At 41.5% G+C, this 26,727-nt stretch overlaps 4 protein-coding genes across 7 annotated transcripts; 2 read left to right on the plus strand and 2 right to left on the minus strand.

Moving 5' to 3' along the window:
* Positions 1–56: 56 nt before the first annotated feature.
* On the minus strand, positions 57–19,034 carry Rab26 (RAS oncogene family member Rab26). 4 transcript variants are annotated; one of them, XM_020960643.2, is made up of 7 exons: positions 17,095–18,980; positions 8,082–8,784; positions 5,903–6,013; positions 2,422–2,530; positions 1,720–1,830; positions 1,482–1,626; positions 57–1,283 (listed from the first exon to the last, which is right to left on the minus strand). In XM_020960643.2, exons 2-7 carry the CDS (start codon positions 8,742–8,744, stop codon positions 1,169–1,171), a joined length of 1,254 nt encoding a protein of 417 aa, XP_020816302.1. In that variant the 5' UTR covers positions 8,745–8,784; positions 17,095–18,980; the 3' UTR covers positions 57–1,168. The 4 variants fall into 4 exon arrangements, with proteins under 4 accessions (XP_020816302.1, XP_086689786.1, XP_020816300.2 ...); XM_086833660.1 differs by lacking the exon at positions 17,095–18,980 and adding an exon at positions 14,808–14,967; XM_086833661.1 differs by lacking the exon at positions 8,082–8,784 and having other exon boundaries at positions 700–1,283; positions 17,095–18,982.
* A 583-nt stretch (positions 19,035–19,617) lies between these two features.
* Pc (chromodomain protein polycomb) lies at positions 19,618–22,615 on the plus strand. The gene is made up of 2 exons (XM_020960139.2): positions 19,618–19,855; positions 20,195–22,615. The coding sequence occupies exons 1-2, from the start codon at positions 19,739–19,741 to the stop codon at positions 21,290–21,292; spliced, it is 1,215 nt and encodes a 404-aa protein (XP_020815798.2). The 5' UTR covers positions 19,618–19,738; the 3' UTR covers positions 21,293–22,615.
* LOC110189891 (putative serine hydrolase) lies at positions 22,406–25,197 on the minus strand. Its single transcript, XM_020960144.2, has 3 exons — positions 24,382–25,197; positions 23,718–24,288; positions 22,406–23,654 (listed from the first exon to the last, which is right to left on the minus strand). The coding sequence occupies exons 2-3, from the start codon at positions 23,823–23,825 to the stop codon at positions 22,761–22,763; spliced, it is 1,002 nt and encodes a 333-aa protein (XP_020815803.2). The 5' UTR covers positions 23,826–24,288; positions 24,382–25,197; the 3' UTR covers positions 22,406–22,760.
* LOC110189890 (putative serine hydrolase) lies at positions 24,432–26,532 on the plus strand. Its single transcript, XM_020960140.2, has 3 exons — positions 24,432–24,609; positions 24,894–25,003; positions 25,452–26,532. Exons 1-3 carry the CDS (start codon positions 24,594–24,596, stop codon positions 26,394–26,396), a joined length of 1,071 nt encoding a protein of 356 aa, XP_020815799.2. The 5' UTR covers positions 24,432–24,593; the 3' UTR covers positions 26,397–26,532.
* Positions 26,533–26,727: the final 195 nt, after the last annotated feature.

Below are 26,727 nucleotides of genomic sequence, written 5' to 3' on the forward strand. Positions count from 1 at the left end.
ATTTTTAGAATTTATTTTTGAAGCCCAACTCAATGACCAAATAAAACGCAGAAACGTTCGTTTTTTTTAACCACATTCAATGTAAATATGTATTTGCTGTTTATGGTATAGACTTGACGTCTGCTTGAATATAACGCTGTTATTTGCTAGTTTACATCCATTCTGTGATATATGTACGCATCGGATTCTCTGCTGTAGTAGCACAGTATAGTAATAGTTCAACTGCCTTTGATTATGCGCAACCCTTCGCCTCGGCGCGCCTCTCAAAATATGTATGAAGTCTCGTCTCGAATGGGTTTGGGCAGGGCTTACATAGATAGGTAGTAATAGTAATAGTAATAGTAGCAGTAATAGTAAGTAATTAACTTAGTTGCGTCGGGTATTCATTAGTGGGGTGTGTAAATAATTTCCAAGGGTCTCCTCTCGGCGTGGGTTTCTCTAAAACTTAACGATAGGCCATCATAACACTTAACGATTAGGAGTTATAAACAAAATATAATCGTAGGTAAATTGAGTGATTGTTTCTCATTAATTGGATTTGGTTCCCACTCTCGAGATGGCCACGCGGGGGGTGTAGATATCCTAGTAGGATCCTTGCGATCCTTGGCGAAATCCAACGGCGTGCTGGATAAATCTCAATGTTGCATGATTTTGCTGCGTTTTATCCGCCCCGCTCTATCTCTCTATTTCTCTCGTTAAAGTAATTTATGCAGTTGTATAAGGATATTTGTATATATATATATATATTGTTCAATATTTTTTATGCATCAATCAATGCCAATGCGGTGGCCTGCCCTAAAAAATTATACGTATCGCGTCCCGTTCCGCCCCGAAGTTCCCATTTACATACAAAACATACCGAGTACTCTCTTCTATCTTCTCACTAGGGTCTTACAAAATTGGTGCCATCTTGTCAGTGTTTCTTTTTGTTTGTGTGTGCTTCATTAAATGCCGGAGCTCTTTTATGCCCTCCGTGTTCGTGACCATGCCCGTGTCCTTGTCCGTATCCTGCGCCTCACTCTTCCCTTTGATCTGTGTGCCGGTTTATTGTGTGGTGTTCTCTTCTTTGTGCTCGGAAACAGGTTCGGAATCAGAGTCAGAGTCGGAGCCGGAGTCGGAATCGGGATCGGAATGGGGAGGATGTGGCTCCTACGCGGCAATTGGCCATTTACATGTTCCGACACTGGGCGCAAACGGAGCGCGCCTTTGTATTGTCACGCACAAAATCATGCACATTGAACTTTCCATCATCGCCGTGCTCGTAGCCGCGACTCTTCAGCTGCCTGTTGATGACAAGAGATACGACAATGGCGATGAAATGGTTGAATAGGATGCGGGGATGCGTTCGAGGAAGTCAAAGACTAAGCTGACAAAGATGTCTCCAGTACAATCATAATGACCAGAAAAAGGGGAGACATTCCCCATCCTCTGAAGCTCCGTATTGACTAATTTGTGCTGTGTCTGTGAATAGGAAGACCTACCTGGCCACCGCTGTGAAGGCCAGCTCCACATTAAGTCCCGTCTTGGCCGAGGTCTCCATGAAGGGCACGTTGTGCTCCCGTCCCAGGCGCTCGCCATCCTCGCGCTTCACCTGCCGCTCGCTGCCACTGCAGTCGGCCTTGTTGCCTGAAAGGCGGAGGAAATTCGATTCGAAACTCGTAAGTTGATTAAGCATAATCAAATGTGGCGAAAAGGTGGCCTTTTAACCGGATCTCTCACCTATTAAAACGATGACCACATCCTCCTGCGCGTACTCCCGGATCTCGCCCAGCCAGGCGCGTATGTTGTCGTAGGTGGTCTTGTTGGTCACGTCGTACAGCAGCAGCAGAGCTTCGGATGCAGATGACAGATTTAATTTGGTTTAAAAGAAAGTCGGTGCAAGGTCACATGGGGATATGCACAAGAACAAAAATACAGCGAAATGTGCAAGAAAATTAAAAACGATCCCTAACTAAAAATAACGCGTATACGTAATATGAATTAATTGAAATTATAAGGAATGATTTATTTTACTATTAAATTCCAAGAGCTCTTTGTCAGAGGTGTTATTTACAAAGTTAAAGGAGAAAAACGATACTATTTTCTTAAGTTCCAAGGAATAAGGTAATTGAGAAAATGTCGCATTCCGTTTCCTTTTGCAAAGAGAAGAGCTTATTAGAATTCTTAGGAATATAACACCATAAAACAGTAACAATTCCTAGAGCTGGAAATAATGTAGTTTATTACATGGAAAAAGAAAATGATTACAAACTAAATGTAACCTCTAACAACAATCCAGAATGCTTAGTGTGCAAAGCCGGTTAACATAAACTAAGAATAGTTTGCAATATCATAGACTTGTGCATTTGATGTACACATGTTTTGGTTAGTTTTTGTGTGATTTGTTTTTAGTGAAAGAGCAAAGTCAAGGGATTTACTTACCGTGTGCGTCGCGGTAGTAGGCGTGTGTTACGCTTCGGAATCGCTCCTGTCCGGCTGTATCCCATATTTGCAGCTTGACGCGGGTGCCATCGACGACGACCACTTTATTCTGTTGGCATTTTTTGTAATTTTTGTAATTGAACAAAGTGTATTTTATTTATTTATTAATTTATTAAAACCAAGCACGAAATTCGCCCGTGGAAATGCAATTGTTATGTAAAATGCAATTAATTAAATGGTCATGCACAAAAGCCGTGCCACCGAATTACATATGTATATATATAGAGAGAGAGAGAGAGAGAGAGAGAGAGACAAAGAAGGAGAGGAATAGAGAGTGGGACTAAAAGAAGAAGAGAAGGCAACGTGGCGTATGCTTAATGCACATCACTTATACGCAACGTGTGTTCGTGTGACTGTGGACCCAAAAACACATGCAGACATGTAAAATAAAATCGAGAAAGGGAATATTCATAAGTACGGGCAGGCGATGGCAATTTCCATGATGAAAGCCCACCGCCTTTCAAGGATCCGGCATAATGATGAGCCGCTGCCTCTCCTTGTATGTATTTTGCCTTTTTCCTGGATAATGAGCAGCAGACGTTGTAAGTTCGTCCGGCCATTGCCATTACGATTGCCCCATGCTGTGTTTGTCCCCCTCCAACTAACTACTCAGACAGTCAGTCAATACCAATAAAGTGCGAGGAGGTACGGGAGAGGTAACGGGAGAGGCACACAGGATACACAGGGGAGGACACAAGACATACGGCAAAAGGTACTAGTACGGGTGTATGAATTTAATGTATATGTGCGGCATATTGCCTTGATTTGATTTCGATTCGAAGCTCAAGTTCAGGGAAAGTAATACGAGTAAAAAGATAAATCCAGAATTTCTGGCTGAGCACACAGCAGGTTAATGCACTGCCACAAATTCGGGAATAACCAAATATTTAAAAATTAATGTAATCCCGACATAATTTAAATATTTTAAATATGAATTATAGTATCAGATGTATTAAAGGTCATTTAAGCAAATAAATATTATTCTTGTTTTCGCAGTGTATAAATATAAAAGGTAATATTTGACCCGATACATGATGATTCAGATGAATAAAAGTACACACACAAAAAACAACAACTCACAAACATATTTTACAACATTGAGAGGAGGCAAAATACAAGTTCATGAACAACACTGCTTACATCTAGAGAGTTCAAACATTTAATTATCCATAAATTGGCAGTCACTCATATACAATATTCGTTTACTTTATACTTTGGCCAGGAATCAGCCAAGTTGAAAAATCAACATGAACAACTCCCCGGCGAATTAAATTTCAGGTCATTCCCCACCGCGCTCCACCACTTCACCCTGGATGGGCTTCGGCGGCGGAGGAGGCGCCGGTGGTTGGTGAGCTGGAAGGCATTTCCCGAGGCCAAAGTTAGACAATGCCAGCGTCGACATATTTAATATAGAAAACATGGCAACAATTTAAAGTCAAGGAAACGCCAAACGAATGGGGGCACTTGTAAAATTTCACAGGACAGATAGAGGAATAGGAAATAGAGGCAGAGGCAATCCCCGCGTGTAGTTTAATAAATTTATGAGCCATGAACCGCAAAGGAAAGCAGGGATCTAGTAAGGTGGGTTATGGAGGGAAGCTAGAGGAGCAGCAGCAGTCCTCCAGGACAACTAAGCCTCTAAATGTTGAACCGCACAGGAACCCCCACAATAATAAGCACAATAAAAGCAATAACACCAAGTTAAATACGTTGAAGAAGAGTAAACAGAACACACACCGAGACAGATACAGATACACACACACGCGGGGACACGAGGAAGAACGAACATCAACAAGTCCTTTTCAAGTTCACATGCTTTTTAATAAATAGTCCCCCAAGGATCTTTATCTTTATCAACAACAAGCCCCAGCACGGTGAACTGGACTGGGGCCCGGATTTGTAGGGTTTTGCTTGGAGTGGAGGTGGTGGCTTTTGTGGGGTTTTGGGGCAAGAACGAGAACAAGAACAAGAACACGGAGATGAACTGAACATAAAGAGGACAACCGCAGGCAACTACGAAATCATGAAAACCACAGCCCATAGATGGGTCAGAGAAAGGGAAAGACACAGATGGGTAGAAAGAGACGGAGACAGGCAGACAAAGATATATAGACAGAGACAGAGACAGAGACAGAGACAGAGCGTTAAAGCAGAGAGGTAAGTAGGTGAAAATCGCATTCAGAACCTTGACAACTGTTGACAGGGCGCACTGAGCGGTGAAAGAAGTAGTGAGAGTGCTACACAGAGAGTAAAAACTAAGCAGCTAACCAGAGCTTTAGCTTAAAGGTACACATATACATATATCTAGGGGAAAAGTCTGATGTTGTTTAATATCTAATCAGAATCGTAAATTAGTTTATTTGAAAATTTAAATAACGAAAATTATCCTGAATACTCATTTTTTTACCACTTTAAATGTATTTTAAACAATGATATATAGAACTGAATATCGCTCAATCGGACATGTATCGTATCTTAAAGACCAGAAAGAGATGTCGAAGTCAACATACCCTAAATCGCAAATCGATCGGTAAGCCTAAAATATTAGTATATATAATATCTATAGCTTCATTAGTATAAACAAAAACATTCAAGAGTCTGAAGAAAAGATTATTTAATCAATGGTCTTTATAAGTTATAACTTTGCCCTACCATTAACATTCTTTAACAACAAAATAATACAGTAATTTCAAATGTTCAAATTTTAAATATCTAGTTTAAGTTAATTTGTAATATCTAATTCAACGTAATGTGTACCTTTGAAATTACCACATCAAATGAAATACTATTTTTCAATTCCTGGAACTTGTTACTTTAATGAAGTAACAAGTTTGAAAACTTTTTAAGTTTGCAGGACTCTTTGACTTCTAGGAACTTGTTTCCTTTGTGATCTAAGAAGGCCAGTCTGCCTATTCCTTACACTTTTAAACCAAAAATAACATAAGGCAATTGTCCAATATAATATATATATTTCATGGTTCATTAAAACTTTAATTTAAGCATCAAAAAAATTACATACATAAATCTCCTGACTTTAGTTCTTACTAGTTTGATAAATAATATTATTAAATTTTTTCTCTCTGTGTACACAGTGACGGACAGTTCAAATAGATGGATAAATGATGCGAGAGTCAGAGCCAGAGTCAGAGATGTGAGTAAACTGTGATGGGGGAAGGAGAAAATACTTATGCGAAAAGTACATATACAACAATGATAGAGGAAGAGTATCCACAACAAGCAACGACAAACAACAACAACAATATGAACAACAACATGGATAATGACAATAAGAACAATATACACACATGTACTTGAGAACAAAACACACACGACGCACACACAGAATATATAGGAGTATCATAGAGGAACTAAACAAAATAGGAGCGTGGCATAGAACAAACGGCGGGAATAAAGCGCTTACCCTAAAATCAATGCCGACCGTGCTGAGGAAATAGCTCGGCACATAGCGACCATCGCGGAAACGGATCAGGAGCGAGGTCTTGCCCACTCCCGAATCGCCCAGCATTATGACCTGCGATTGCCGATGTCAAGTCATATAGGATATAGGATATATACATATATATAGGTGTCAGTCATAGATATAATGGTTATCGGTGGAACCTTAAGATTCTCTGGCTCTCCTTTTGTCGTGGTTAGATTTATCTTTGCCATAATTTATGTGGCCCCGGCCCCTAATGTTGCGGTCTAAATATTTAATGAGCTGCTTATGAATTTTACATGCCGCATCCCATTGCTGAGATTGCTGAGAGCTCTCGATAGCAGAGAATTCCCCATCCATTGAATCCCCGAGTCCCTGAATCCTTTTTAAAGGCTCTCTGCCTGCCAGCTGATGTTGACTTAGCCAAAGTACGCAGATTTACATACATACAGAGCTCGGTTATGCAAACACTGCAATTGCTGATTTGCCAGGGGAAAACCCATATTTGCCTGTTGCTAACTAGACGAATATTTTACCCAAATTGTATTCGTACACACAGAGGAAAGGCTTGGAATAAATTTAAATTTACAAAAGAAATAATTAATAATGGGGAAAAAAAAAAATTTTAATAAGAGTTGCATTTACCTATATAACTAATAATTTACTGATATGGCTTAGATTAGGTTTGCAAAGTTTCCTTTAAAACGAATAGTTAGCTAAATAAGAAATTTCATTTAAATCATCTTTAAATATGTGTTTGATACATTTATTATTGATTATTTGGTATATTACTTCTAGTTTCAAATTAATATTAATTTTAACAATTGATTCTATTTAGCAAATTAATTACAAACTCATAAACACAATGAAAAAATATTAGGGATTATAGGGATAACATAATAAGATCAAACCTTAATTTTTTTTTTGTATTTTGTAAGAAGTTGTCTTAATAAATTTATTAATTCATATTTAATAAAACATTTATTATTAATAAGAGAATTTGTATCAGATTTTTATTATACTCTAGTACTATTAAAAACCATATTTATTAATTTAAATTGAGTAAATAAACCAAACAATGCTTTTCTCTGTGCATAGCTATCCCAAATTAAAATCGAAATTGTTTAAACAATTGCTTATTTCGGAGCCAACTAATTTGCACACTTTAAATGGCTTTAAGGCTGCCTGGGGGGATTTATGCAAATGTTAGCGCCATCTCGCCTTGGCGTTTAACGAGCGCGACAAATAAATGAAATTTTTATGCAGCTCCTGTTTTATACATTTTTCATTTTCCCAAACTTGGGTCCTGACTCGGCTGGCAGTTGGTTGACAGGAAGTCGCCGCCAGGAGTCGCAGTCCTGTGTCATAATTCGCCAGAATTATTCTAATCAACAGCAGCTGCAGCTGGGGGCCGAAATGTCACAAAAACTTTGCTCTCCGAATGGAGAGGAGGAACTTTCCTTTCCTGGCCATTTAATTTCCTTTGTCAGTGTGCACTTTATTGAATTTTATGACTTTATTTTCGTCTGCTTATGTAAATCACATTGTAAATCAGGCCAAAAGCCGATCAGGTCCTGGCGAATAAAAGCCGGCTCGTAAAAGTCACTGGCAGTCAAACAAAAAGGTATAATACATAAATCAAATTGCGGGCGAAGGATGAGCACTTGGCCCCCAGACTCCTACTAAGTATGCGTATGTACGAGCAAAAAAAAAATGAAAGTATACTTTTTTGGAACGCCTTTGTTGTCGCCCTTTTTGTGAATGCAAATTGGCAGTTGACGAGTTGAATCGAAAAAAGGGATTTTCCCTGCGTCATTTTGGAGGGGATTTCTTGCAGTAAGAATTTCAATTTATTTTTTTTTTCCAACAGGTTAATGCTCAAAATATTATATTTGAATCTTTAAAATTGAAATTGTACTTTGTTTTTTCTAAAATATCATCATTTGAGCTTCCTAATTGAATATTTCTGAGAGTAACTCTACCTAATAACTTCCCCACACTGCTTTCTTTTTAAAATAAACTGCCTGAAATTAGCTTGAAATTATATTTATTCCTTTGATATATTCCTGAGCTTGGTAACCATTAACAGATCCCCCATAAAGATGCCTGCTGGCAGCGGTAATAATTCCCACTAATTGCAAAGTTTCGCCGGCTTATTCACCTTGCCCATTATGTCAAAGTCCTCATCCTCCTCCGGCGCATTGGTGGATGAAATCATGCGGATGAGTGCTCGTCCGGCGTTCTTGCAGAGAGTGGCGCTGGCCCCTTCGTTGCCCGGTCCGGGGGCTGGTGGAGCAGGTGCCACAGATGCTCTGGCTGGTGCTGCTCCTGTACCCAATCCACCACCTCCTCCTCCTCCTCCTCCGCCGCCGCCGGCTGAATCCAAGAGTGGCTGTTGTTCAGCTCCGCCTGCCAGGCGAACACTATTCAGGCGAGCCATGAAACCATTGCCGGTTGATGGCAGATGATGCGAGGATGTGTGTGGCGCCTGATCCCGGAACAAGGATCCGGAGGTCATGTATTCCGGCAGCAGCGGCTGCTGGGAGATGGACTGCTGACGCTGGTGGACAATCACGCTGGGTCGCCGCTTCGGATAGCCATCGTCATCGGAGTCATCCGAGGCGATGCCATTGATCTTGTCCAGCGTCTTGGGGGGCAACTGACCCGGGGTGATGTGTTGCCATGTGGGCTTGACCAGTGACTCACGCCGCGTCGGCGATCCGCTGGCCAGCGGTGAGGGACTGGCCACCGAGATGGAGGGCTTCCTTGCTCCCGAGGGACTGGCAATGGAGTCGCTCCGGTATCTGGTCTGCTGACGACGCATCTTGCTGAAACCTCTTTACTTCCTGCTGATTGGCCTGATTCTATATTTAACACACGCACATAAATCAATAAACTCGGCTCGGATGTCGGATGTCGGTTGTGTCTTCATTATTGATGGGCCAAAACCCACCCCAGGGACAGAGTATTACGCTTCCTCCCCCCCAAAAAAATCAGAAAATACACAACTTAGGGAGAACCCCGCTCCTTGAAAGTTTGTTTAGGTCCCTGGATACACACACAGACACACACTCGCATTCGTAATTATGTCCTGGCATTAAAACTCATTAAAAACCATAAACAAAATGGAGGCAAGCTTTCATTATCCCCGCTGTTGTGATTGCGCTTTAATAAATAAATATATATGGGAATGGAAATGGAAATGGCGCAAAATTTTCACTTTTCAGTTAGCTGCCATAAAACAATGGGCAGGCGAACAGGTGCAAATTGAATGTAATTTCAACGCTCTCTGTCTTTTTGGCCAAATGAAAATGAAAATGAAAACCGAAACCCACAAATGCCCCCGGGCCACAAAACAACTGTCGTTGACAACACAGGGATGGGGGGACTCTTTGCTGCCGTGGAAAATGGGGGGTGGTGTCAGGTGGGCGGATATTGGAGGGTGACTGGTGTTATTGCGGCCGCCTGTCGCTAAATCAACAGTTGGCAAGCAAACCACAAGGCCAACGAAAACGAAGCCAGCGCGAAGCTGTGGCTATAACTAAATTTTTGGCTAATTATGCGTTGGTCCGTCCGTCGGGGAAAATTCAGGAAAAGCGGCCGTGGCCCTGTGATTAACTAGCGCTCATTAGCACCCACAAGAAAGGCCACACTAAGTGATTACAAATCGCTTGTATGTGTTTTTGGTCAAATTTCCGAGACCTAGGACTTTTTGAGACCAAAATGAGTTACATTTTCTTAAAGGGGAAAATTTCCAGGTTCTCCATTAAATTAAAAATAAGCGTGTATTTATATAGTAGGGTTATTATTTTAGATTTTAAGCTAAACAAAAAATTAAAAGCACAAATAATTATGTTAAAAAATGGAAGAGGAAAGTTTTCCAAGTTTTACCGGCAAAAAGAAAGCTGGCGTAGTCGTGAAATGGTAATGGCTGAATCATACAATTCTATTATTCTATTCTAATGTTTATTATTTATTAACAAAAAATATAAGCCAAAGCAAATAAATAAATAATACCCAACATTCAGGAATTAAATGGCTTTAAATTTACCAAAAACAAACTCCAAACTTAAGGTAAGTAATAAAATGCCTTAACTTTTTAACGTTTTAAATTAATCGAAGCCTAAAGTAATTGGAAAAGCTAATGAATGAAATCCTTTCAATCTATTATTTGTCTACCTGAATATAAAATTCAAAGCAAAACATAAATAGTACAAAATTAAACAGTGACATTTTCCAAGTTAACAGATTTGAAATTTATTGAATAATTCCAACTTAAAGGTAATCCAAAAAAAATAATAACTAAATCCTTTAATGCTAACAAATTTAAAGCAACAAAAAGAGGAAACTCCAAGTAAAGTACAAGAAATTCAAGCTAGCTGAAATGGAAATTTGACAAAAGAAAATATTTCATAAAATTTTTCAAAGCTTCCCCACTCCACATAGAGCAATCCGTAAACTAGAAATCACATTTCGTATGGCAAAAGTTCGTCCAACTTTTATTCGCTTTGACGTTTTTGGGGTTTGCCAGCAAACACAGCAGCAGCAATGGGGCGCATTTCAGCCGAACTTTAATTTAATTTGCAGCTCAGCAAATTGCGAAATGCCAATACATATATCAATATGCTTGTACGGCTTTCAATTTTCAGGCCAAGAACCCCTTTTGACGTGGGTGGATTGTTGGTTGGATTGCTGGCGGCGGGTCCTTTCGCCCGCAGATCCAAGCGAATTCACCCATCCATCCGTCCATTCTTCAACACGGCTGTCTGCAACCTGTCGTTTCACCTTTATTCCTTTCGCATTTTCTGGAGCGCCTTAAAGCGCTCTTTTTTATGGCGGCTCCTCTCGGCGAGAAGGTCCTTAAATGCAGGTCAACGGCTGTGGCTGCGGACACGTGCAAACTCTTAACTACCTTCCGAAGGCGAGTGAAATGGAATGGCAATGAAATCGGATAACCCTTGAGCCAGGGACAATTTGTTAAAGCCGAGAAAAGTACGCACTTGGAATGAATAAAAATATATATATTCCGATCGAAAAGAAGCTGTGGCGTAAAATCAATTACTTGGAAAACTCACTTTAATTGCAAGTGTTTTGTAGAGTTTTGTTTTAAAATGTAATAGATATCAAATCAAATATCACTTGATATCCTTAATGTAAATATAAATATTTTCCAGGAACTTAACTTTGGGCAAATCTAAATATAAAACTGAATAATTACAGAACAAGAAGAACAACTTGGTGAGGGGCCATAAAAAACGAAATGGACATTGAAATCCGATAGTACACTCGAGAGACAAGGACAATTTGTGTTAAAGCCGAGCAAAGTATACATTTTCTAATTAGATTTCGATCCCTGGCAACCCTTTAATTACGTCCATGCATAAATCTATATAGCTATATACATATATATTGCCTTTGGGCAATTCGTTTCCTTTATGCAAATATGCCAAATGATATTCAAAAAGTTTACCCTTTTTTTCTCAGGTCTCGGGCCTGGGGGCCTGCGAGGGGTCAGCGGAGGTGTCGATCCATGAAACAACCTTTTGAACAACCATCGAGCAATTTACTTTAATCAACTTAAAACGCAATGCCTGATAACAAAAGTTTTTAATTGGGTTGTCGCTGTCTCCTGCCCAGATGATGCTACGTCCTCCTTATTATTTATCCTACACGGGGAGTAATATGTGTGAATTTAATGCGAAAAGTAAGCCTATACTTATTTGATGTGTATGTAATTAATGAGATTTTAATTATATTCAAAGTTATTTTGTAGAGAAAATTATACTTTATGCTATTAAAGTTTGTATGTGATTTGTTATCGAAATCTATAAATAGTTTAACAATTAGAAATTCAAATTCTAGAAGTCATAAAATCTATAAAAAATATAATAATATAATAATTATATATCATTTTTGAAAACCTTTTCAGGATAAAATCTTTATATTTTTAGTATTTTCCTAATTTTCTCTCAGTGTCCCCTCCCGCTGCTGGTGACAACAACCAAAAAGCGAAGAGACACAAAAAAAAAATGAAAATAAAATAAAAAAGGAAAAGAGAAATTTCCTTTCCCTGAGTACACGAAATTTGTTCAAAGTTAAAAGTTAAGCAGAATTTTTCAGTTCCTTTCATAAATTGAGTGGGCAGGAAAAGGGAGTCCCGGTCGGCGGGGATGGCGGGGAATCCCATCTCCGTCTACATCTGCGCCTGGCTTGCAGCATTCCCCGTGTAATTATACAAAGCGAAAAGTGAAAGGGGACTCGGAACCGGATCCAGGAGAAAGTGAAGGGGCAGCAACACAGGAAAGGAGCATGGCGGCCAGCCCGAGAGCCCACGCACAGGACACAATGCTCATGCAAGCGTGAGGTATGTCCTGAACACACTTACACACGCATACACATACCCATACTGCCCACGCATCCGCACAAGGGTAAAGGATCCCAGGAGCGCACCGATACACTGACACGCATTCAATTTTGCGCTCAATCACGCCGCTTAAACGGCAGCAATAACAACAACAACAGCAGCAAAAGGAGAAGCAACAACAATCTCCAGCAGACAGAACCGCCAGACAATAGTTTCCTGATTGTAAGGACAGCTTTAAGGAAATGACGAGCCAGAAGGATACAAGCACAGCTTGGCGCAAGATAATAGCAAATAGAATATATTTGCTTTAAACTTTGATAGCAGTTTTTAAAATATAATAAAATAGTATACAACTTAAATTAAATGTCAATAAATAAATCACATAATCTGTGTTAAAAAAAATTATTATATTATTTATACAATTTAGAAGAAGTTAAAAGATGTGTACAGCAAATGAAACTAACTAAAATAAATATACAATTACTCACAAATTCATCACCAAAAGAGCAAAGTTTCTATCTCCTCAATCAAAATATACATTTATTTTTTCAACCTTAGGTAACCCTATTGAACTAACCACATCTGTGGCACCTCCCACACACACAGAGAGCCCTGTGAGACGTGAAGATTTTGAAGGGAAACTTGAAATTGATGAGAGAGCCAATTGACAGGACAAAGGCGAAATGCTTATGCGCAAAGCGTTTCCATAAAAAACTTTCAAGGCAGCCGCAGCCGGAGAACGCTTTACAGCTTACCGCCAGTGGTGGTGCATCTTCGGGGAAAGCATGTGAAAATGAAAAGAAAAGTCTGAGGGGGAGGACGGGCTACCCAGGAGATTTGTGCTAGTAATCGGCTTAAATGACGATTCAAGTGACTTCCACCCCGAGGGGATGGCCCCGTTGGATATTTCGAAACGGCAAGAAACGGGACACCTGTGGCAGAGAATTTTCCAGTGCCCTCCTGCCCCCCAACCTTTTTGAAGTTTTGTGAAATCACAGACGGGGGACCAAAACCGATTTTAATTGCAAAAATCGATGGCTCGTTTATCTGCCAGAAACCTTGAAAACCACAAGCGGCTTAAAAAGAATTTCCTAAAATTGCAGCCCCATGCAAAATACCGCTGCCTGTTGTCTCGAAATTTGATGTGGGAATCAGGAAGGGGGCTTAGAGCTGGGGAGATACTAACCATGACCTTGGGGCAGTTTACATTCATGCGCAAATATTGGCTCTCGCATAATTAATGCGCATTTGAAAGAAACCCGAGTCCAAGTAAACAACAATAGACTCTGGCGAAGACAAGGCCGGGAAATCAGTCACGAAGCCAAATTGTATTACCTTCAATTGCACTGATCAAATTCCCATTCAGGGATGACAAAGGAATTGTAGCCAAGAAAGTAATCAACTGTTTATTAAAATTATTGTTAAAAGGACTATTAATATTTAGCTGTCAAAAGTGTCACTGTTTAACACGAATTACTGGACGTTAACAATTTATAAGAATTTTAAATGGCTTTAAATTGGTTTTTAAAATAATTAAATGCCACTTTAATCGGACAAGCTATGAACTATAATGAATATTTGACTTAAACAGCATACTTTTGTGACAAAACTAAACTCTTGGGTTGCACTAGATAACCCAAAAGAGGTCCTTGCTGCTGATTGGGTTAATATTGAGTTCCCTGACTAAATTTTGAGCTGATACTACCCAAGTTATACCCGGAAACATAGATTGTTGAATCTATAAGTATTCTTATACAATTTGTTTAAATCAAGTTCTCAAGACTACTTTAAGGCAGATCACTTTTGCCAATCTACAAATATTAAATGAAAATTGAAATAAAGTATATCGAATCAAAAATTATATAAATAACCACTTACTAAACATTTAATAAAATTCAAGATACTTTGAAAGAACCATATGAACTAGAAATAAGATAAGTCATATCTAAATAGTTAAGCGAAATTTAAATAAATGTACACTTATTTATAAATTTTTAAACACTTTCGAACAGCTTGGAAATATTATTTTGAAAAAGTGTTTTAATATAAATTATTCAGTAGTGGTGTAATATAATAAATTGAATTTGTGATGAATTTCTCCATTTCCAGTTTTATTAGAATTCACACATCATTCCCCATGCCCTTTTAGGACAAGCATCAAACAGATTATTAAATTAGAAATCAACCGCAATTCCCTCGCCAAAAGGCGAATTTCTCAATAAAAACATTTTCCGCTGCACTTTAATTATTAAGAGAGAATGGGAGCGAGCGCGTGGACATAATTGTTTTCATTTATTTTTAAACTCGCGCAGGACCTTGTCAATTTAAACACCACCAAAGCAAACACAATTACACACACACAGCACGCACACACACACAGAGAGGAGGAGAAAGCGCCAAAAATAGCAAATAACAAATGCAGCACTTTCGAAAGCAAGTTTTTACAAAATTCTGAAATATTTAAATGTGCACGCCAAATAAAGTTGAAACTTAAACACAAACTACAAAGCCACTCCACTTTACGTTATGTTTCGGTTTCTGCCTTCTCGGCTGGAGTCTGTGGCAACTGCAGCAGCTGGAAAATTCGGAAAGGCGACCAAGGATGCGCGCGCGATGCTATCGAAGCGTCAGCGTTCAGACCCACAGATAGACTGGCTGCCTGGCTGGCTGGCGGACCCAAAAGGACTCGCATCACCCAGCTGCCGAGACCTTCGGCTGTGCTTCGCTTCGATTTGAGTTCGAGTTCGAGTTTCCAGCTCGTGGGGCTTCGGTTTTTTTGGCTTTGGCTTTGGCTTTGGCTTTGAATAACCAGCAGCAGCAGCCCTGGCCTAGAAACGTGGAAGCTGGCCAACCGGGAAGGGGGATTCGGGGTCTCGGTGCTCAGGTGGATGCTCAGCAGGGTGTCCTTTTTTTTTAATATTTCACAACATTTATTATTCGTACTTTTTTGTGGTGTCAATATATAAATTTCAAAACTCCCTTAGATTTTCATAGTATTTTGTAATTATTTAAACGTTAAGAGTTATTTTATTTTGGCTAAAAATACATTTTATGGATATATTTAAACGGTTAATAATGTTGCTAGTATTTCATTGAAGATTTTGGTAAAATTATTGAAGGTGTTCAACATTACTTTTGTATAGCATTACACTGTTTTTAATTTTCTATTAAATTGAATAGAAATTTGTAACATATTCCGATTAAAACTTTATATTTACTAACAAAAAGTAAGCTATGACACTCATAACCTAATTAAAAGTATCAGTGGCATTACAATTTTAAATATAATAAATTCCGACAAATTGAACACAATGACACACCCTGGTGTGTGTATATATATATAAACAATGTGTGTCCGAAGTCGAGCACGCGCCAAGCTATGCAATTGGGGCAAAGGGGAAAGGCTGAATGGGGGCGGACAGCATTCAAGGCAACTGTAAACCGTTGCACTTGAACTTCATTGGCGGCCATTGCGGTGGTAGTCTGTGTCTGTCTTTGTGTCTGCGGGTGCTCTGCGGCTGTGCCTGTGTGTGCGCGAGCTGAGTGAAAGTGAAAGGCAGCAACAGGTCGCGTGAGTGTGTGTGTGTGGACGAGAGAGTGTAACTGCTGCAAGCACAACCACCCACAGCAATCAATGTCAACAACGTGGAAAAGGTCGAACGCAGCCACGATTTATATTTACCAACAGGGGGGGAGGGGGGAAAATCAATTTGGGGGATTTATTCCTGCCCGCCAAAAATAGAAAATCTCCGGCGATTACCCCAACAATATGTTGCCTATTTAGCGGGGCGAAACAAATGCACGACGCAAAAAGCTTAAAGTAACTCTAAAACTTTATATAATTTCAAATAGAGGCCTAAATAATTAATTATTTCGACAAGAGTTTTTAAGGAGAAGTATTAATTCATTAAAATAATTAAATCAAGATTTAAGATTTTTTAATGCCAAAACACTTACCAAACATTTTCAAAATTAGATTTATATCAAAGCAAATGGCAGGCAATTTAATCGGAAGTTTTCCGAAAATAACCTAAAGTATTTCTCTCCGTGTACTTGTATTACGAAAAGCACGTAAGCAGCTGTTCCCCAATTACACACGCACATACAGCAGGCAGGCACACGCACACACACAGGCACAGTACATACATAAGCGAACCTATTCGAATGTGCGCTCTCAAATACAATTTTCAGGAGTCAGAAGGACACTGCAGGGGCGGGGTCAGGCGGGGGTCCAGGGGCGGGCTACTGTGCGGGTTTCATGCAGCAGGCAGCGCTACGGATTCACCCACAATCGCAGGACTCTCACCTACGCGAATTTCTAAATATATATAGCCCTTAATGTCGAACCTCGCATAACTCGAACCGCAAAAAATAAAGTTTTTCTGTAATTTAAATTATTTTTGAGGTAAAACTTACATGCCTGTTTTAATGTTTACGTTCAACGTGGCTTTACAAGACTAAGTTGAAAAGTGCATTGTTTTCTTTCTAAGAAACAATATTTCATTATCGGAAGTAATAGTAATTTTTCCCTTTATTTAATATTTATATTCGACGCCTTTTTTTTTAATTTAATAGTTGGCAACAAAAGAATTATATTGACCAACAAGCTGTATTATTTAATTTTCTAGGAAATTAATGCATTTATTACCGTTCAGGTACATTTAACTTTTCAAACGAACTCATTAGAAACAAGAATTTAATTTTAATAGAAATTTAATTCGAAACTAAACCAGTTCCAGTTCGAGTTACAGAAGATTCGAAGCGACGGGCGATCAACTTATAGGGGATCGACTGTATTTATAATACTCACCGTTAGTGCAATGCCCACTGTGGCAGAGAAGGAGCCCAGACGGAACTCGCCCGTGTTGTATTTGACCAGAAACGACGTCTTGCCCACTCCAGAGTCGCCCAGCAGGATCGTCTTGTGGTTGACAGTGTCGTCAAAGGGTTGCTGGTGAGCCGCTGGCGGTGCCTGGTGCATGTCTACCTCGTCATAGCGATACGATCGCCAGCCATCGTCGTAGTCATCGTAGTCATCGTTGCCGTAAGCGTACATCTGCAGGGCTTCGCGTGACGGCCGATAGCCCGGATATCCGGTGGCCGAGCGCTGAACGGGCGCCATGATGGACTCGTCATGGTAGTGATGGCTTCCGGTCAGGCTCTGTTGGCTGTGGTGATGGTGATGCGGATTGTGGTGGTGCTGCGTCGTTGTTGTCGATACGGAGGCGGGGGCTGCCGGCGGGTTGTAGCAGCCATCGCCGAAGGGGCGGCGGCGTAGCTCTTCGATCCTGGCCTGGGTCGTCTCTGCATCCTCGAAGACATCGTCGCTCATGCTGCTAGCGTCATCGGGATGAGCCGTTCCTGACGCGGCGCCCGTTCCCGTTCCCCCACCCATTCCCGCCGCTGTGGTGGCCATTCTGCTGGCAAGGCGTATGTCTTGGCCAAAAGCTCTGGGTCGAGCTTTTATCCTGAGCTTGTGTGGTTTCAGACTATCCTTAAGGCTTTTACATTTGTCTAGGAGCTAAGAGACTGGTTGCGCTTTTACCTTATACTTTCTTCTCATCTACATATATTATATTATATTCCTTCTCGAAACTCAAAAATCTTGTATAATTACAGTCAATTTCTTCACACTTTCTTTGACTTTTGGATCGAGAGCTGTGCATAAACTTTTATCCTGCGGGCTTCCGATTTAAATTAAGAGAGCATGATAACCGTTACGTCTGAGCTTTTAGTTTTTTTCACGTTAGTTTAGGATTTTTAAGATTTACTCATGATTTAAACGATGGTTTCGAGATTTGTTGAGTTTTCGTTTTTGCGACAGAATTTTTAAATCTACCGCCACAAGGGAGCTTTTATCCTGCAGCTTTTCGTTGACAGTTGTGACAGTTGTTTTGAGCTTTTGGTTGCCTTCTCTCTCCAACTTTCTCCGATGTCTCTCACTCTCTCTATTTTGCTCTCTTTATGACTTTGACATTTACCGTTGCCTTCGCTGCCTCTGCCTGCGCCAACGTCGCTGCCGTCCGGTTGTGTGGCACGTTTTCTGAATGAACTCGCTTTTCGGGGCTTTCGGCGCGGTTTGGGGGCGGTTGCTATTATTATTTCCTATCCTCTATTCGCAATAAGCTTAATATTTGGCCAGCCTTATCAGTTGGCCTGCTTCTCTAATCGTTATTCGTTAGTTTTGCCTTTCAGCTCCAGTGCCGTCGAACTTGGTATTGGTTTTTTCCCTTCTGGGTTGTTGTTTTCTTGGTGTTTTGTTTAAAGCCACTAATTAATCGTTATCTACGTAAATTGTAACTAGCTAAACATATTGACTAAGACTTTATAGGTTATGCGCTAATTGGTGCTGTTTTCACTATACATTAAGATTTTATTTATTTATAAATATGGCATGCAATGGGTTTGCTTGGTGTTTTCCCTTTTTATTTTTTGTTATTTGGTTAAAGCTTTTGGTTGATTTCCCGTTCTACTTCGCGTTTAATGTATTAACTTTCCATTTGTGGCTTATGGGTCTCTCGACGAAAATATTGCGTTTGATTTTGTAGGTTTGCAGTGTGTGTTCTTGGTGTCGTTCCTGTTGTTGTTGTTGGTGTTTTTCTTGGTATTTCACTATCACAGCATAAATAAAATAATGTCATCTTACTTGCCGCCCCCGCCACGCGAACCCTCGGCCAACTGGTAAAAAATATCTGCAGTCGCCACTTCCTTTCGACATCCTTTCCTCTGAGCTTTCAATGAGGCTCTCTCGTGCTTTTTCCTATTGCGTTCTCTTTCATCCTCTCTCTCTCTCTTTTTATGGCTTTGACATATGAAGAGTCCTCGGCAGGAACTAGTTCATTTTATTAACAAGGAAACCAAATAAAGTGACAGTTCCAGTTTGTAAATTTACAAAATTATTCATATAATTACATAATAATAAATAAACCATAAAAATAATTAAAATAATTTCTATTGTACTTTAAATTTATAAATCATCCCTTTCCCTTTGAACACTTATTTTCATACTTATACCCGGTGTTCTGCGGCTCACTGTGATCGACCGTTACTGGTCACTATCTTACTGATGTCATATCCAAGCTGATGGATACCACCAGAAAAAAATACCTGCTATTTAATGCCTGTTTTATATGCTTCACGGCATAATTTTTTATTTCCAATTTCCGGTTACGATTTGAAAATGGTGCTGTGCCCGCGACTTCATCCGCTTATAATGTAGCTGGGCACACTAAATTATTCTTGAGACCGAAAAATCTGCAGAACCGTCTCTATTTTCAGAGGTCTGGCAACGCCGTGGCACTGTTCTACGTGAGAACTATCGTGTTACCTAAATATATCGATGTCACTATCAAACCACCACTAACAAAACGCGAAACAGAAACAAAATTGTAAAAAAATTGAAAATTGCGAATAATACAAATAATCGAGTCATAAATAACGCGAATTAATTAAAAATGACTGGACGCGGCAAGGGCGGCAAGGGGAAGGTGGTGCGCGAGAATGTGCAGGACGATCGGGACGATTTCCTGGTGTACGCGGCGGAGAAAATAATCCAGAAGCGCGTTAGAAAGGTGAGAACTCGTAAACAAATGCGTGGAAAGCAGCGAAAATGGAAAAGCCCGAATGCAGGACGCAGTTTGCGCAGCGCACAGAATATGCAATATATGCGATCGAAGCAGCACAAGGTCACATGTCCTTCGACATTTTTGGGCAGAGGACATCTGCTGCAGCAACCACCATTTGCACGCTGCATGTTTGCGAGTGTGCGTGTGGTTGTGTGTGAGGAGTGCGTGCGCGAGTGTATTGATGTCTGTGTGGAGAGGCTTCGAGATGTTTTTGTTGCGCTTCGATGATGGAAAATCAATTAATTGTTGTCTCCTGGCATTTGCACTCTCAATTTTCGTTTTCAGGGCACCGTGGAGTACCGCGTGAAGTGGAAGGGCTGGAACCAGCGCTACAACACCTGGGAGCCTGAAGTGAACATTCTTGACCGCCGCCTGATCGACATCTACGAGCAGAGCAACAAATCGGCGGGCACACCCTCAAAGCGCGGTTTGAAGAAGAAGGAGAAGGAGCCCGATCCAGAGCCGGAGCAGGAATCCGAGGAGGACGAGTATACCTTTACCGGCGACGATGTGGACACCAACCTGGCCACCACATCGGCGGCCGGCGGTCCGATCCACGATCCAGAGGCGAAGAAGGAGAAGGAAAAGAAGCACCACCACCAGCATCATCACCACCATCACCACATCAAGTCCGAACGTGGTGGAGGCCGACGTTCCGAGTCACCGCTGTCACATCATCACCATCACCATCATCACGAGTCGAAGAGGCAGCGTATGGAGCACAGTTCCTCCTCGAACAGCAGCTCCACACACAACTCTTTCGTCCCAGAGGCCGACACCAACTCGTCCAGTTCCGAGGATCAGCCGCTGATCGGCACCAAGCGCAAGGCCGAGGTTCTCAAGGAGTCAGGTAAGATTGGTGTGACAATCAAGACCTCGCCGGACGGACCCGTCGCCAAGCCTCAGCCGCCGCAGCAGCACCAGCAAGGGCCACTGGAGCAGCTGCAATCTGCGATCCCCGATCATCAGCAGGCAGAGAAAATAGCCAGCGATGCAGCCACACCTCTAAAATCGGAGGTGCAGGGCACCACGCAACAGGCCAGTGAGGCCATCTGCACGCCCGCTGAGCCTGTCGCCGAGGAGGAGGAGACGGTAGCCGGCGAGAGCACACACCAACAGCCCCCGCAAGAGAACAACAATATACCAAAACCGTGCAACAACCAGCAGAACCTGACCATCAACCAGAAACAGCCGCTTACACCTCTATCGCCGCGTGCTCTGCCGCCGCGCTTTTGGCTGCCGGCCAAGTGCAACATATCCAACCGCGTGGTGATAACCGATGTCACCGTCAACCTGGAGACCGTCACCATTCGCGAGTGCAAGACAGAGCGGGGATTCTTTCGTGAGCGCGACATGAAGGGCGACTCTTCGCCAGTGGCTTGAGCTCCGGCCCAAATGAAGCGGAAGCCTGAAACAATTGTAAATAGAGAAACCAAAATTGAAATGGAGGAGGCGTTGAGAGATGAGGCACTAACAAATCCGCACTAAACGTTGCTAAGCATTTTCTCCTTAGGACGTAACTTATTTATTGTATTTATTTTTAGCGTAGTTATTAGTTTGTTTGATTAGCTATTAGTATTGTTTTACTACAATGTTTACCTTGCAATTGGTGTCTTGAGCAAGTGCAATAGTTCATTTACCGAAAGGCTGACAGTTTACACTAAATTAATTATCGGTAAATTATTTATCTCGTAGACTTAGTATTCCCAAATAAGATCTAAATAACAAGTGCAAATATTTTTTGATTCAATCTTTCCTGAAATATCGCATAAAGCTGTCTTTTTGTAAATGAACGCTCTTGCGGCTGCTCAACGTGCCAGTGCAATAGATTGTATATTCTGCGGCATAGAATAGGTATGGCCAAAGTCCTTATAATAATAAGATGCATAACGCCCGTTTCTTGGCAGTTACAAGTTTGACAAATTGTAAGGCGCTACTTGTCTTGTAAATATAAGGACTTTGGAATGGCGTACATACGAGTATATATATATTTATTTACACACATATATTGTATGTATATTTTTCTACAACACTTTGAATCTGATTGAGGACAACACGAGACACTCATACGCTACAAAATCGAACTCTATGCAAAACCGAAGCAATTGTTGATTACGCTTGATATATACAATTATACACAAACCGATGCATATATATATATTATTCATAGATTCTCGAGTATCCCAATGTTGTATTTGTTTATTATTACATATATTTCCCCGCGCCGACTGATTTTACAAAAAACGAAACCCCAAAAAGATATATATTGTAGCTTGATAACTATTTTTAGAATTTAGCTAACCAAAATCTCCACTTAATATTTATTTTATATTCCAAGCAGTCGTCCCGGGCTGCCCAAGTGCTGTCTAGATGGGTGCTGAGCGCGTGCAGTGAACGGATACGAAATTCCAAAGCCATAACCCATCGATTCACCACTTGGTTTCATTATTATTGTATTTTGCATACCGCTTAATCCCATGAAAACTGCGTGGGAGCTTTGGGGAATTTACAAATTTTTGTTTATTTCGCATAGTTCCTGTGAGTCAGACTCCGTATCGTGTTAGCTAATTATTGGCTAGTTTTTAGTTGCGGCGCTAATTCCACACAAGAAACAACGCAAAGGACGTTCTGTAATTAAGTCTACAACTTTAATGTTATTGCCGGTATATCGATTGTAAATAATAAATTAAATAGAAGCAACCAAAATAATCCTTTTCTATTTTCTACTGCTGTGATAATATCGTTAGAATATCTGTGTCAAGGGGGAACTAAACATTAGAATTAAGGATAAGGGCTATCAATCAACTAGTTTGTACACTTTTTAGATGTCCAGATCCACGCCAGGCCGGTCTCATAAGGGTCGGTACTTGTTGATGAACGAGTTGATGATGGGCGCAACCTTTTCCGGCTCGTTGAGGTGGACGTGATGCGAGCCCTCCACCTCATGGTATTCGAAGAGGGGATTGTTCCGCAGTTCGGCCAACGTCGCATCGTAGTACTCCTTGCGTTCATAGTACGGCGCCTGCATGGCCTTGATGAACAGATGCGGGCATTTGATCCGCCGCGCCATCTCCAGCGCCACCTCGTGATGCAGCGTGTAGAAGAGCGAGGACTTGAGTCGGTTGTCGCGCGAGAAGTAATACTTGTGCGGCTCGTGGGTCGATGGCTTACAGTTTCGCTGCAGCAGGTACTTGCAGGACTCTAGCGACACGGATTTATTGGAGCCCTCGTGCAGTCGGTTCACCAACTCGTCCCACTCGTACGCTGGAGGCTCTGAGCCGCTCTTTAGCCTCCGTTCCAGCTTTAAGGTGGCCTCTAGTCGCTCGGCCAGCCCATCGACAATCTGGCGCGCACTCCGTATCGGCGGCTTCAGCACGTCAATGCCCACGAACAGATCGACTTTGTCTGGAAACAAGGCGCTGAACACGAATCCGTTAATGGAGCTCATCGAGTGACCCATTATGGATATCTTGTCCCAGTTGTAGTCGTCCATCAGCCGGCGAATGATTAGCACCAGATCAATGGAGTGATAGGAAGTACCGGCCGGCAGCCATGACGACAGGCCGTGACCGGGGGCATCGATGCTCAGGAAGGACAGATGCGAAGGCAGCAGGGGAGCCAGGGTGTCGAAGGTCCCGGCGTTATCCTGCCACCCGTGCATGCCCACAATAGGCCGCACATGCTTGGGGCCGTACCACTTGCCAGCAAGCTTTCCCCAGGGCACTGGTATAGAGATTTCCTCATACTAAATTTGAATGTCATCATGATAACGGGGATGGAAAGTATGCGAAATAACTTGGATACCTACGTGTTTGGTCAGGATCTTCATTTGCTTGGTCGATCCACTACTCGAGTGCCGGACATTCTGGAGACTAGGATGCTTTATCAGCAGGCGTAGACTTCGGTGCACCCTCATTTCAAGGCCTCGATTTGTGTTGAGTAATATGGCACGTTGTTCCGCCGCGGACGGTTGACGGTGATCTTCTGCCCTGTGATTTCACCACTCGTGGATGGGGATGAGGCGGCAACTTTGTCAGATGAACTTTGATCACCTTGGCCTTGGTCAGTTTCTTACACGAAAATCTAAATCTCTTTTTTTTTGTTTTTGTTTTGCTTTTTGAATTTAGAAGTCATAGTAGAGATGGAAAAAAGTCGATAAGTAATCGGTTATAATTTATTTTATTTTCTTTAATATTCTCTTTTCAGGTGGGGGTTGAACGCGTTCTAACTTTCTTCTAAATAAACAATTTAGGTGTTCTCCAGCGACTAAACATATTATTTTTTTTTAAGAAATTGACATTTTCCACAATATATATTTTTAAGCGACCGCGATACCCCTCAATCGATGAATCGATCTTTGTATCGATGATTCTGCACCTCTAAACAATATATATAAATAAAAATTTCACAAAATAAATGAATGTATTATTTAAATAACAATTTCAATGGTAAATTAAATTAACTCAACTCACTCAAATAAACCACGAAGTAATTATATTTCCGCTTAATTTGAACTTTGCAGCCCTGTATAAAAGTTGCCGCCCATTTGCGAGTTCTATAAACAGCTGTTGATTTATCATTTTATACGTGATTTTGTACCTGTCAGGTGAATATTTAAATTAAGCTTTGTTGGGAAATCACATCCCAATCGGGACACAACCTCTATCAGTTGCCGATCAAAGCCATGGAGACCAGGAAACGTGAGTTACGATTCGCCATAGCCGCCAAGGAGGCCAAGCCAGGGCACCTTGACCTTTAAACTTTCAATGCGAATCCGGCACCGATTTGGATTCGATTTAGCCGATTTTTGGCCTTTTGCTATTTCTCTCCTTTGTTTACTTTCTGATTTTCTCGCTGTTTGCATTTTGTTAACTAATCGCACGGCTAATCTCGTCGCTCAGAGCTCTGGGTGCCACTGATAAGCCCCGAAAATGGTGTAAACTTTTGAATGGAAGCTCATTCTGTTTTTGGACATTCGTTTCAGCGGGCGTCACCATGGACTCGGACGACAACTCAAGTGGGACCATCGGAAGCGATCTCGGCCAGCGTTATCGTCATGCGGGCGACTTGTCCGGAGAGCCGCCAACCAGGCCAGTAAGTGAACTTTGATCCGCTTCCTTGCACATTTTTCACCCCCTCGCAGGGGCTATTTTTACTTATTTCTAAACAATTTTTCAAAGCACTTACAGCATAACAGGTGAACTTATTCAAATGGAAACACTCAAACTCCCTTAAAAATATATAGAAAGGAATATAGAAATAGACACAACAGAGAATCTTCAAAGCTTTTTGGCAAACTAGTATCATAAAAGCGCGTTCCGGTTTTCACTTTCGAACAATTTGCTCAAATTCGTAAGGCACTTAAGTTCACCTTTCGCAAAAGGAGGGGTCGTAAAACTAATCACATTTACATAAGCATAAAACTATTATAATATAAAAAACCACACAAACGATACGATATATATACATAATAATACATCTAAGGGACTTTGAATATACATACATATATACAATAGATAACAATATTTTGTCCTACTTTCAGTTTGCGGAAATCAGCATCACTGTTCCATGGGGACATATATCGGGCAAATGGTACGGACCACAGAATGTCCAGCCGATTCTGGGTCTGCACGGTTGGCAGGATAACGCTGGTACCTACGATCGCCTGATGCCGCTGCTCTCGCCGGAGGTGGCTTTCCTCTCGATCGATCTGCCGGGCCATGGATTGTCCTCTCGTCTCCCCGATGGCTGCTACTACAACTCGGTGGACAATCTTTACGTTATCCGACTGATCATGAAGCAGTACAAATGGGAGAAAGTGTCCTTGGTGGGCCATTCCATGTCATCCATAATTTGCTTTGTGTTCGCCGCCGTCTTTCCGGACAAGGTGGACATGATCATTGGTATAGATGCCCTGAAACCGCACCAGCGTCCATACCCCTCGGTCATACGGACCATGGAGACGCGTTTGGATGAGTTCCTCCGTGAGGACGAACGGAACCGAAGCAAAAACGAGCCACCGAGCTATACCTATGACGAACTGATCGAACGGGTGTACATAGGGACCTTTCACTCGGTGAACAAGGAGCACTGCAAACATTTGATGGCACGCAACATCGGCAAGTCGGAGAAGTATCCGGACAAGTACTTCTTCTGTCGCGACCGGCGCCTCAAGTTCTACAACTATGCTATTGGCTCCCAGGAGCTGTGCGTGGAGATGGCCAATCGCATCACTTGTCCCTACTTGTTCATCAAGGCCGCCCAGTCCTCGTATTTCGAGGACAAGAAATACTACGACGAGGTGCTGGACGTGCTGGTAAAGAAGCCTAACTTCGAGTATCTGGAGGTTAATGGCTCGCACCATGTGCACATGAACGATCCGGAGGCCATTATTGGGCCGGTCAATAACTTCATTCAACGTTTCGGGCCGGCGGCAGCGGCTGCCTTACGCCAGAAGGCCAAGGAGGCGAAGGAGAGCAAGCTCTAGAGGCTCCAAAAATACGACCAAACGGGTAAAATGGGGCTTATTTATTAATGCACAGGTTTTTATACTTAATTGTTGATTATGTGATCGTCGCAGAGGACTCGTCTCTGCTATAAATACAAAATGTACATATTCCGAATGGTTGTTCGACTCCGATTCACGGGGAAGTCTTAAAGGATGTGAGGGAACTGGTTATGCGTGAAGAGCTTAACCCCAATGTATATGCAGCTTGTGAAATTGTTTGCTAGATAAACTTGAAGTTTAAGGTCAACTTGGAAAATATCAGAATATGAAATGAATTGAAAGGTTCTTACAAAACTAGCTTTTCTTTTGA

Source organism: Drosophila serrata, unplaced genomic scaffold, assembly GCF_035046125.1.
Source record: "Drosophila serrata isolate PLE 108 unplaced genomic scaffold, ASM3504612v1 contig_272, whole genome shotgun sequence".
In the NCBI taxonomy this organism is placed as follows: Eukaryota; Metazoa; Arthropoda; class Insecta; order Diptera; family Drosophilidae; genus Drosophila; species Drosophila serrata.